The sequence below is a fragment of the Salvelinus alpinus genome, chromosome 20, assembly GCF_045679555.1.
Source record: "Salvelinus alpinus chromosome 20, SLU_Salpinus.1, whole genome shotgun sequence".
Taxonomy (NCBI): domain Eukaryota; kingdom Metazoa; phylum Chordata; class Actinopteri; order Salmoniformes; family Salmonidae; genus Salvelinus; species Salvelinus alpinus.
Window position 1 is genome coordinate 35,914,262 of NC_092105.1, and position 12,248 is coordinate 35,926,509.

The window sequence follows — 12,248 nt, forward strand, 5'->3', positions numbered from 1 at the left end:
ATTCAGCTATATTTACTCTCAGATTCGAAAATATTAATTAGCATCAAAACAAACATCATGCAAATCCCTGCAGGCTCCTGCGCATCATCTCTAATTGACACCTTTGCTAACAGGTATTTTGTCCATTTTTAACTTACACAAGACAGTTCACAGAATTGCCAATTTAAAGAGATGTAGCCAATTTATTCATTACTACATTTATCTAACATTAGTTAATTTCAGAGATTCTTACCTTTGCCTCGATTCGGCAGTCTTGTCCAGATTATCATGTAATTTTTAGTTCTTTAGCATAGCCACATTATCAGCTAATTAGCGTTTCATTTTTGTGGCATAAATAAAGGCGAATATATTGATAAAAGTCCTAGAGAGATGTACAGTTATCAAAACGTCACGCCAGGGTAAGCCTACACGAAACACAGCCCTTATTTTAAGTGTATTTAAGAGATCCTATGGGAAGAATGAATGGTGGAATACGATTGGAACCATTTCCCTGTTTGACCTCTAGGTTGGTATTATGACTCATACTGTAGTACTTTATTTCCATTGTTATAGTGGTCATGTGACTATCTTGTCACTATAATATATAGTCTTTAATTTTGTAAATGCCGGATCTCTATGGCAAGACGCATAATTCACCAAAATTTCGTCAAAATCGTACCTGTGGTGACAGATCTCGTGTCACTAACTATGTACAAATGGACTGAGCGAGATCCAGTCCCCCCTCAGAGTTCATCGTGAGGGAGTTAGTTATCTGCACCAATTACTTCATCAGTACCACAGCGCCATCTACTGTTAATTTGGTGACATAATGAACGGACTTCAAGTCCCATAAGCATGATACGTATCTATGAACTACAACTTCCATCATTCTCCGTTAGTTCCTGTGACGAGATTGAACGTTCTAGGCATTTACAGGATTGAAACGATTAAACAGGAAAAGCCAACACATTTTATAAAAATGATTTGGTTTGAAGGCTCTATTCCAGCAGCCATCATCTCCGCAAAACAACAGAGCTCCATCTTCGTCGTCGTAATAACAGGTATTGTTTTGCTAGCGCAGATTTGTATGCTAGCAAAGCTAACGTTAACCAGTCGAAAGATTCGCCATAGTAGCGAATAAAACTGTGTCAAGCTCGGGAGAGCAAACGAGCCCTGTCATTGTCAGTCAGCTATTTAGCTAGCTATGCATGTCAACAACATGAAACTCGAAGTGTCGATGTAGCCAATGCTAACTTGTCAAAACGAAAAGGAATGACAGCTGTCAAATCGCAGCTAACTAACGTTAGTTAATGCGATTTAGATAGTTAGCTCTGGCTAGCTTCCTACTAACGTTAGTGTGGTAATCGCTAGCTGACAATTTAACTGGCTGACTGGCAAGCTAACGAGTCGCAATTATTCTGGATGGCGACTGTCACCACCAATACTAGCGGACTAAACTCCTTCCTTCACCACGGAGTGGAGTTTAGTCCGCTACACCAACACCACAGACTTGTATTGTAGGAACTGGGCATTGAGTGTCGTAGGACGAGTGATTCACCACTTCTGAATCTGACGTTCTTGTTCTCTACTAGGCGACGATGAGGTGTCAGGACAAATGATGTCCAGTTGGGAGGACGACAGAGTGGCCGAGGCCTCCTACAACTGCTGTGTTGCAATCAAGGTTGATTCCAAGAGGTAGCCTTTATAATGGAATCCTCCTACATTTGTGTGGATATGATGTACACTATTTCTGTACAACACTATCAAAATGGAAATACTAACAAATGTGATGCATTTTATGTTTAATGTTTTTCTTTTCTTGCAGTGAGACATGCACACAGTTCTCCCAAATCTGTATCCTTCTTCTCCAAAGGGTTCTTATCACCCCTAGAGTTAGACTGTTGTGTTTGTGGTCCCTAAGGCTTGATTTCCTTTAGATTATTCACCAAGCTTTCTCTTTCAGACATATTCTAGATCAGTGGTTCCCAAACTTTTTATAGTTCCGTACTCCTTCAAACATTCAACCTCCAGCTGCTTACCCCTTAGCGCAATCTCGAATGTTGTTTTTTGCCATCATTGTAAGCCTTCTACACACACACACACACACACTATACATTTATTAAACATAAGGATGAGTGTACGTTTTTGTCACAACCTGGCTCGTGGGAAGTGACGACAAAGCCCTTATAGAACCAGGGCCCAAATAATAATCAATCATTTTGCTCTTTTATTTAGCCATCTTACATATAAAACCTTATTCACAATTTCTTATGAACAAATAACTCACCACAGGTTAATTTATTTATTTATTTTTATTTCTTTTATTTAACCTTTATTTAACCAGGTAGGCAAATTGAGAACACGTTCTCATTTACAATTGCGACCTGGCCAAGATAAAGCAAAGCAGTTCGACACATACAACAACACATAGTTACACATGGAGTAAAACAAACATATAGTCAATAATACAGTGAAAAAAAAAAAAAAAGTCTATATACAATGTGAGCAAGTGAGGTGAGATAAGGGAGGTGAAGGCAAACAAATATATGTATAAATAAATAAAAATATAAAAGGCCATGGAGGCGAAGTTAATGAGAAGGGTGTGCTTGAAAGGATGCACATAATGAGAAGGGTTAATGAGAAGGGTGTGCTTGAAAGGATGCACATAACTCTGCAATGTTGGGTTGTATTGGAGACATTCTCAGTCTTAAATAATTTTCCCACATGGTCTGTGCCTGTATTTAGTTTTCATGCTAGTGAGGGCCGAGAATCCACTCTCACATAGGTACGTGGTTGCAGAGGGCATCAGTGTCTTAACAGCGCAATTTGCCAAGGCAAGAAACTGAGCGCAGCCCTATCCAGAAATCTGTCAGTGGCTTCTGATTTAAATTCAATTTTCACAGAACCGCAATATCGCTAAGTGGACTGGAGGCAGGGCATGAAAGGGATAACGAATCCAGTTGTCGTCCATTTCGGGAAAGTACCTGCGTAATTGCGAACCCAGCTCACTCAGATACTTCTCTATATCACATTTGACATTGTTCGTAAGCTTGAGTTAATTTGTACACAAAAAAATCATACAATGATGGAAAAACCTGTGTTGTCCTTGTTAATGCAGACACAAAAGATCTCCAACTTCTTAATCATAGCCTCAATTTTGTCCCGCACATTGAATATAGTTGCGAAGAGTCCCTGTAACCCTAGATTCAGATCATTCAGGCGAGAAAAAACATCACCCAGATAGGCCAGTTGTATGAGAAACTCGTCATCATGCAAGCGGTCAGACAAGTGAAAATTATGGTCAGTCAAGAAAACTTTAAGCTCGTCTCTCAATAAAAAATAAAAAACATGTCAATACTTTGCCTCTTGATTGCCAGCGCACTTCTGTATGTTGTAAAAGTGTTACATGGTCACTGCCCATATCATTTCATAATGCAGAAAATACACGAGAGTTCAGGGGCCTTGCTTTAACAAAGTTAACAATTTTCACTGTAGTGTCCAAAACGTCTTTCAAGATGTCAGACATTCCCTTGGCAGCAAGAGCCTCTCGGTAGATGCTGCAGTGTACCCAAGTGGCCTCAGAGCAAGCAACTGCTTGCAAGCGCGTTACCACTCCACTATGTCTCCCTGTCATGGCTTTTGCGGCTTCAGCACAGATACCAATACATCTTCACCACCAAAGTCCATTTGATGTCACAAAGCTGTTCAGTACTTTAAAAATATCCTCTCATGTTGTCCTGGTTTCCATTGGTTTGCAAAAGAGGATGTCTTCCTTAATTGACCCCACATAAACGTAACAGACATATACCAGGAGCTGTGCCAAGCCCGCCACGTCTGTTGACTCATCCAGCTGTAACGCATGTAATTCACTGTCTTGTATGCGAAGCAGTAATTGTTTCAAAACATCTCCTGCCGTGTCACTGATGCGTCATGAAATAGTGTTGTTTGATGAAGGTGTTGTCTGTGTAGTTTTTTTGTGCCTTTTCCCCCAGCATTGTCCCACACATCTGGCAGCAGGAAGAGTTAAGTCCTCCACAATAGTATGGGGCTTGCCTGTCCTACCCACTTGGTAGCTCACCATATAAGATGCTTCTAGCCCCTTATTAATGGTATCTGTTGCTTTTATACATGTTACTTCTCGAAAGTCATCTTTATTCTTGCTCAAAAAACTCCTGTGGCTTATTTTTCAAATTGTCATGTTTCTAAATGTCTGTGCAAGAGTGGTGTCCCGCGAGAGAGTAACATTTAATGTGATTGGATGTTAATTATTTGACTAGGCTACCTGTATTTGACATTGTGTTGTTATTTCGATGAACATTAGATGGTTTAATTACATTTTTGGCAGTGAAATGAGGCTAATCAGGCGAGGGGGAAAAAACTCACTCAAATGTATAGCCCCATTGGAAAATATAAATGTACTGTTGGAAATGTGAATAATTTTTTTTATTTTTTATAAACGTGAATCACATTTTTATATGGCGTACCCCAGTTTGGGAATACCTGTTCTACATCATGCAATCCCATTTTAAAAATTATTTTTATGAGCATGGTTGGTTTGCCTTTAACTTTCTAAAAAAGACCCAGTGGTGTGCATCCCGTCCAGTTTCTTTATCGGAGAGAATGGAATCCCCCTGGAAGTTGTTGCCGGGAGTGTCTCTGCAGAGGAACTCATGAAAAGAATCAACAAAGTCAAACAGGTATGGTAGCCAATTATAACACAGAAAACACTTAAACAACATCAGTAAATGGTCTCCAAGATCACTGAGATAGATGTAAGGTAGAGGGTATCTAGTTTGGCTGACAACTGCTCTCGAAGTCTCCAGCTCGCTGTGTAGTCATGTGCGTTGCGCATCAGCCAGCCTAGAGCGTGTCACACGCATTTCTTGTGCCTAACAGATGCACGCTCAGCAGATGGCAGGTGAGGGAGCGGATGCAGGGGCTCCCATGGAGGGGCTCCCACGAGCCACGGTAGCCTCAGAGCCAGCCCCAGCACAGCCCCCCTCAACCTCACAGGAGCTCCAGCCCAGCCACACACCACCAGCAGACACAGACAGTGCAGCAGCACCAGCAATGTCTAAAGGTGTGTTTGTGTGAGGGGTCACTTTGGAATGTTGATGAAAAGTAATTTTCCTGAAAAGCAATGTAACAAAATTACAAGTACTTGCGCTATATTTAAATGCATGTCTGTGCGTGTTATTTGATATGTGTCCTGTTGATTGAGAGATTGAAGTTGAGACACTGTCATGATTGCTGATAATGATTGCTTTGATGTGGTCCAACCCAGAATGCCTGTCCAGGCCAGCAGAAGAAGGTGGACCCTTGGCCTCAGAGGTTGTGACCCTTGGGGATGACAGGAGCGCATCATCAGAGGACGTGTCAACCAGCTCTCAGCCTGACGAAGGTCTCGATGCCAAGGTGGAGAGGTAGGACCTATATACACACACAACGGAGGTGGGATAAAAGGTTGAAACTTGCTTTATCTTTTCAAACTGAAACCTTTCCTTCTGTAGGTTAACAAAGAAACTGGAGGAAAGACGGGAGCAGAAAAAGAAAGGAGAGGAGGAGGTAAAGAATAACTAGACATTGGTGTCCAATATTGACACCGCAGTAATGCAAATTTAGCCTAATCTCAATTTGTATACATAGTAAGAACTGCCTATTAATAATAGAATCGCCGGGCCTTTCAGCCTATAAGTATCCACTAGAGAACGTTGTCGGGCGGCTCCATAACCATACACCCGGCCTTGTTGGAACCCCCTCCCAACCAATGATGGGTCAACATTCTAACAGTCTAATAAATACATTTCATATATGCTATGGGAAGAATAATCATTTGGTTGTGTTTATGAAGGTCTTAGTTTTTTACATATTCTAATGTTACCTATTTCAAAGAACATAATACAATTTTCATTAGTTTGTTACTCTAGGCTATAAGTAAAAATGAAAAACCACAAGTTCAAGAGTTAAATCCATCACAAAGAAAACTTTTTTTTTTTTTGGGCAGGCCTAAAAAAAACATTGTGGAAATAATAACATTTATATAAAAATAGACAGAATAGCATATTTTACGTTTTATTATGTTACTAGTCTTTGCTTAGCAACCTGAGCAATGCTGCCCCATGGACAGCGCGGTTATGCTTTGAAAAAGTAATATTTGGAAATAGAGCTGCAGCTCTTGAATTGAGTTATTTGACAAAAGTGTCTTAGAAACTGCAGAATATGCTATTGCTGATACAATCAGAGTTTTACCTGAATGTGACTCTGAAGGAGAATTTTATAAAATGGTGCTCCTTTCTCTGTCAATTCCAAGATGTGCCCATCTTCATGTACAATTTGACAACTCATACTATACTATTGTCAATTTAATCTTGTCTTTAGGCTAACTCTTATGTGTGAAATTAGTTTCTGATTGTATCGGACTCTGTATTGTTCCCCAACCGTGCCTTTACGCATGAATCAGTCTCGTCTTCTCTTCTCTATGCTCTCGATTTCAGTCACAATGGCCACAATTCTTCATCATTACACACAATTAAATCACCCTCATCATTCAGTTAGGCCTAATTTAAATTAATTTGTAATGTGCACAATTATCAGTTTCTATCAACCATTCATCCATTTAGCCTACGTAATTAATTCAGTGAGGAGAGAGTGTGTAATGATGAAGAATTGTGGCCATTGTGACTGAAATCGAGAGCATAGAGAAGAGCATAGAGAAGAGAAGACGAGACTGATTCATGCGTAAAGGCACGGTTGGGGAACAATACAGTTCCGGGCTGGGTACCAACGTCCTACAGCACATTTGCCCTGGCCGTTAAGGTTGGAATAGGTGTGGGGGGAACAGGTAAAAAAAAAAAAAGCCCGTAACACTTTACTGTTTGTGATTAGAAAATTCTGACAACTGAGCAATGTAAAAGACAAACATTTTAAGAAAAGTCAAGGAGCAGGACGTTGCTTCTTTTTTGGGCCGATTCCTTTTACTTACGAAATCAAACGTCAGTGGCCATCGCCCTATGGCGATTCTGGTGTTAATGCTTGTGTGCACCTGTATCTATTTCTGTGTGATGATGGTCAGGGTGAAATAAAGAAGGAGATGGAGAGAAGGAAGATGGGGAAGGAGATGCTTGACTTCAAGAGGAAGAATGAGGATGAGAAGACCAAACGCATTATGGATGAGCGGAACAGGGATAAGGCAGAGGAGAAGGCTGCCAGGGAGCGTGTCAAAGCACAGATCGCCCTGGTAAACAAACACATCACACTTTCACTCCTCATAACTAATCCCTGGTTGGGCCTCTCTAATTTAACTTTCCCTCATAACTCCCTCTAGTGGCCTAAATGAGCGCTGCAGGGTTTGATGAAATAGCCATTGCTTGTTGTGGGAGGAGGGTAGTGGCTGGCTGATGCACCTTTATCCCCACAGGACCGCGCTGACAGAGCTGCCCGCTATGCCAACAACAAGGATGAGGTGGAGGCAGCCCGGCTGGCAGCACTGCAGGCCAGACAGGCAGAGACAGAGGCCAAGAAGGAGAATGCACAAAGGGAGAGGAGGTATGGAGCTATTCTACAGTCACAGGGCTGGGGGGAAGTTATATATCCATGAGGAAGTTTTAAAGTAGTCACTTTCAATAAAAAAAGTTTAAACTATTCAATAAGTTTTATATTGTATGTCACTACTAATGTAATTCTAGATTGTCATCAAACTGTGTGTTACTGTCCTCCAGCGCCATAGCCAGAATACAGTTCCGTCTACCAGATGGTTCATTCTTCACCAACCAGTTCCCCTCAGAGGCCAGACTGCAGGAAGCTCGGCAGTTTGCTGTCAATGTAAGATACCTTTTCTAACTCAATATAATTAATGAGTTGGACAAGTGACTATTAAGAACATGTTTATCCTCTTTGGTGGAATATGATATTAAATATCATAACGCTGGCTGTCACTTAAGAGTTTATTTCTCCTCTCAGGAAGTGGGAAATAGGTATGGCAACTTCTCCCTGGCAACCGTGTTCCCTCGCAGAGAGTTTACCGCTGACGACCTGGACAAGACTCTTCTGGCGCTTGAGCTGGCCCCCAGTGCCTCAATAGTGCTGCTGCCTGTGAGTGAGCTCCCTATTTCTCTCTAAACTTCTGCTAATATTGATGACTACTGGTATCTAGCGTCCATAGCTACATCTCCCATTTTGAGAATTCACAACAAGACAGTGTCATAGAATCGCTGCACAGTTATATTTACGCCTCTTAGGTTTCTTTGTGTACAGTGCATTCGGAAAGTATTCAGAGCCCTTGACTTTTCCCACATTTTGTTACGTTACGGCCTTATTCTAAAATGCATAGTTTTTTCCCCCCTCATCAACCTACAAACAATATCCCATAATGACAAAGCAAAAACAGTTGTGTTGAAATTTTAGCAAATTAATAAAAAATTAAAAACGATCACATCCACATAGGTATTCAGACCCTTTACTCAGTACTTTGTTGAAGCATCTTTGGCAGCGATTTCAGCATTGAGTCTTCTCCGGTATGACGCTGCAAGCTTGGCACACCTGTATTTGGGGAGTTTCTCCCATTCTTCTCTGCAGATCCTCTCAACTCTGTCATGTTGGATGGGGAGTGTCGGTGCACAGCTATTTTCAGGTCTCTCCAGAGATGTTCGATCGGGTTCAAGTCCGGGTTGTGGCTGGGCCACTCAAGGACATTCAGAGACTTGCCCCAAAACCACTCCTGTGTTGTCTTGGCTGTGTGCTTAGGGTCGTTGTCCTGTTGGAAGGTGAAGCTTCGCCCCCAGTCTGAGGTCCTTAGTGCTCTGGAGCAGGTTTTCATCAAGGATCTCTCTGTACTTTGCTCCGTTCATCTTTCCCTTGATCCCGATTAGTCTCACAGTCCCTGCCGCTGAAAAACATCCCCACAGCATGATGCTGCCACCAGCATGCTTCACTGTAGGGATGGTGCCAGGTTTCCTCCAGACGTGACGCTTGGCATTGACGCGTGCCTTTGGCAAACTCCAAGTGGGCTGTCGTGCCTTTTACCGAGGAGTGGCTTCCGCCTGGCCACTACCATAAAAGCCTGATTGGTGGAGTGCTGCAGAGATGGGAGAAACTTCCTGAAGGACAAACATCTCCACAGAGGAACTCTGGAGCCTTGTCGGAGTGACTATTGTGTTCTTGGTCACCTCCCTGACCAATTCCATTCACCCCCTATTGCTCAGTTTTGGCCGAGCGGTCCGCTCTAGGAAGAGTCTTTGATGTTCACAACTTCTTCCATTTAAGAATGATGGAGGCCACTGTGTTCTTGGGGACCTTCAATGCTGCAGACATTGTTTGGTACCCTTCCCCAGATCTGTGCCTTGACACAATCCTGTCTCTGAGCTCTAGCTCTTTTTGCTCTGACATGCATTGTCAACTGTGGGACTTTATATAGACAGGTGTGTGCCTTTCCAAATCATGTCCAATCAATTGAATTTACTACAGGTGGACTCCAGTCAAGTTGCAGAAACATGTCAAGGATGATCAATGGAAACAGGATGCACCTGAGCTCACTTTCAAGTCTCATAGCAAAGGGTCTCGATACTTATGTAAATAAGTAAATCTTTTTTTAATCTTTTTTTTTCTAAACCTGTTTTCGCTTTGTCATTATGGGGTATTGTGTGTAGATTGAGGGGAAGAAAATAATTTAATCTATTTCAGAATAAGCCTCTAACATAACAAAATGTGGAAAAAGGGAAGGGGTCTGAATACTTTCCAAATGTTATCTAGCTCCCAATGTTTGTTTTGGGGACTTTTTGCTTGTTTTCCCATCTTTTTCTCTGGTTTCCCCAGTAGAATGATATCATTGAGAATAAAGTGTTTCATATCCTTCTAAATCCTTCCAGCAAACGGGACGGCCTAGCAACATGGTAGTCCAGTCGACCTCTGGAGGGGGTATCTGGGCTGTGCTGGGTACCATCCTCTACCCTCTGCTGGCTGTGTGGAGGTTCCTGAGTGGCTTCCTCTTCACCAGCCCCCCTATTCCTGGAGCAGCAGGCCCCAGAGACCCAGCCCAGCGGCCCAACACTGCCTCTGGCTCCTCATCCTCATCTGGTGAACCAAAGAGGTGAGGCCCCATCCAGCAGTCTTCTATGTACTCATGGTGTACAGGCATATTTTTAAGAGTAGCTGAGATTGTTGGGGTGGTACATTATGGTTAGGAGTTAGTGACAAAATGTTGCCAGATTGTTACAATATAATTGAATGGTTAAGCTGGTATACTGGTCCAGGTTAATTGTTGTCAGGGGTCATAACAGCCACCTTTAACATGATTTGTTGTAACCAGAGTGCAAAGAATTTGGAGAATGAATCTAGGGGTTTGATTGAGCAGTGTGGTTGTGTGCTGGGTGCTCTAAAGCCTACTTACTTACTGACTTTATTGTCCCCATGGGGAAATTTTGTTGCAGTGTCATGTACACGTTTAAAGTGGCGTTGAAATACAAAACAAAATTGACAATACAACTTTCATAACAGTTACATACCAGTAAAACATTTTTAAGGCCTAGTTGGGTTATTTCACATCCATTTCCACTTTATCAGAGAAACCCTTCGCAAACGCACACTGGAGAAGCAACCAGCAGACTTCAAACAAGACGGAAACATCCACAGGCTACGGAATCACGAGGACAGTGAGGATGAGAATAACACTTGGAACGGCAACTCTACCCAGCAGATGTAGTGCAATAACACTGTCTCACTCTGTCCTGCCTATCTGACCTGGTGAGTTTCCTGAGTGCGTGTCAGTCGGTCTAACGGAGGATAATGCTGATATTAGGGCTATGATGTTTCTGTTATGTTTCTCTTGTCCAAGCCTGTACTCTGCTCCTCCCTTGCATGGGTAGATGTAATCAAGTTAACCTCCTGACCGTTGGGCTTGGAACAGAGGTGATTTGTGTTGAAACTGTTATTTGATTAATTCAGCCTCTTAGAATACGACCAGCCAGGGGTTCCTTCAGTATTCTAACATGTCTACTGTACTGTGTTGAAGGGTTGAGACGGAGGTGTTGATTGAAGTCCTTGTCTAAAGGATATGTTGTCAGCTGCATTATTAACAACCTTTTTGTGTTTTATTTAACAGTCAGTAACCCACATGACAGAACTCTACTTAATGAAAATGTATGAGGGCTCTCTCTGGTCTGGTGGAAGGGGCTATGTGTGTAGCTGTGTGTTTTTATACCAAGGCTGTGGCCCCCTTGGCATAAACTGCCTCCTTCGGCAGTAGAATGGGTTGTTTCTACTACTAGTTGAACATGGGAAACCACTGTACCGCTCTCATTTAACTATGGGAATAAAAATACATGTTTTTCAATAAACAAGCTTTTGGCTGGCTCTATACCATTTTGTGCCTTAAGTGGAAGCCAGGTCTTTTATGTGATATCACAGTGAACCAAAGATCTTTGTTGCTTGAACATTAGTAAGTACTCCTGCAGTGCATTAAGAAAAAATTGAATAAACAATTTACACACAACACCCCATAATGACAAAGCAAAAACAGGTTTTAGAAATGTTTGCAAATATGTAAATAAGATATTTCATTTTTGTATAAATATTCAGACCCTTTGCTCTGAGACTTGAACTTGAACTCAGGTGCATCCTGTTAGTGGCCAGACGGAAGCTACTCCTCAGTAAAAGGCACCTAAAGACTCTCAGAAACAACATTCTCTGCTCTGATGAAATTAAGATTGAACTCTGGCCTGAATGCCAAGCGTCATGTCTGGAGGAAACCTGGCACCATCCCTACGGTGAAGCATGGTGGTGGAAATATTATTCAGCGGCAGGGAGTGGGAGATTAGTCAGGATCGAGGGAAAGGTGATCAGAGCAAAGTACAGAGAGATCCTTGATGAAATCCTGCTCAGGACCTCAGACTGGGGAGAAGGTTCACCTTCCAACAGGACTAAAACCCCAAGCACACAACACAGGAGTGGCTTGGGGTCAAGTCTCTGATTGTCCTTGAGTGGCCCTGCCAGAGCCCGGACTTGAAACCGATCTAACATCTCTGGAGAGACCTGAAAATAGCTGTGCAGCGCCGCTCCCCATCCAACTTGACAGAGCTTGAGAGGATCTGCGAGAAACTCCCCAAATACAAGTGTGCCAAGCTTGCAGCGTCATACCAAATGTTCTTCAACAAAGTACTGAGTAAACAGTCTGAATACTTGTGAGTTTATAATACATTTGCTACAATAAAAAGTTTTTTGCTTTGTCATTATGGGTTGTGTGTAGATTGATGAAAGAAAAACAATTTAATCAATTT

The 12,248-nt window shown here is 42.2% G+C and overlaps 1 protein-coding gene across 4 annotated transcripts; it reads left to right on the forward strand.

Moving 5' to 3' along the window:
• The first annotated feature begins 854 nt into the window (after positions 1 to 854).
• LOC139546759 (UBX domain-containing protein 4-like) lies at positions 855 to 11,329 on the forward strand. 4 transcript variants are annotated; one of them, XM_071355508.1, is made up of 13 exons: positions 855 to 1,040; positions 1,572 to 1,674; positions 1,805 to 1,833; positions 4,558 to 4,676; positions 4,876 to 5,059; positions 5,264 to 5,402; positions 5,490 to 5,544; positions 7,052 to 7,216; positions 7,397 to 7,524; positions 7,698 to 7,800; positions 7,939 to 8,070; positions 9,843 to 10,063; positions 10,537 to 11,329. In XM_071355508.1, the coding sequence occupies exons 1-13, from the start codon at positions 959 to 961 to the stop codon at positions 10,673 to 10,675; spliced, it is 1,599 nt and encodes a 532-aa protein (XP_071211609.1). In that variant the 5' UTR covers positions 855 to 958; the 3' UTR covers positions 10,676 to 11,329. The 4 variants fall into 4 exon arrangements, with proteins under 4 accessions (XP_071211609.1, XP_071211610.1, XP_071211612.1 ...); XM_071355509.1 differs by having other exon boundaries at positions 7,064 to 7,216; XM_071355511.1 differs by having other exon boundaries at positions 4,891 to 5,059.
• Positions 11,330 to 12,248: the final 919 nt, after the last annotated feature.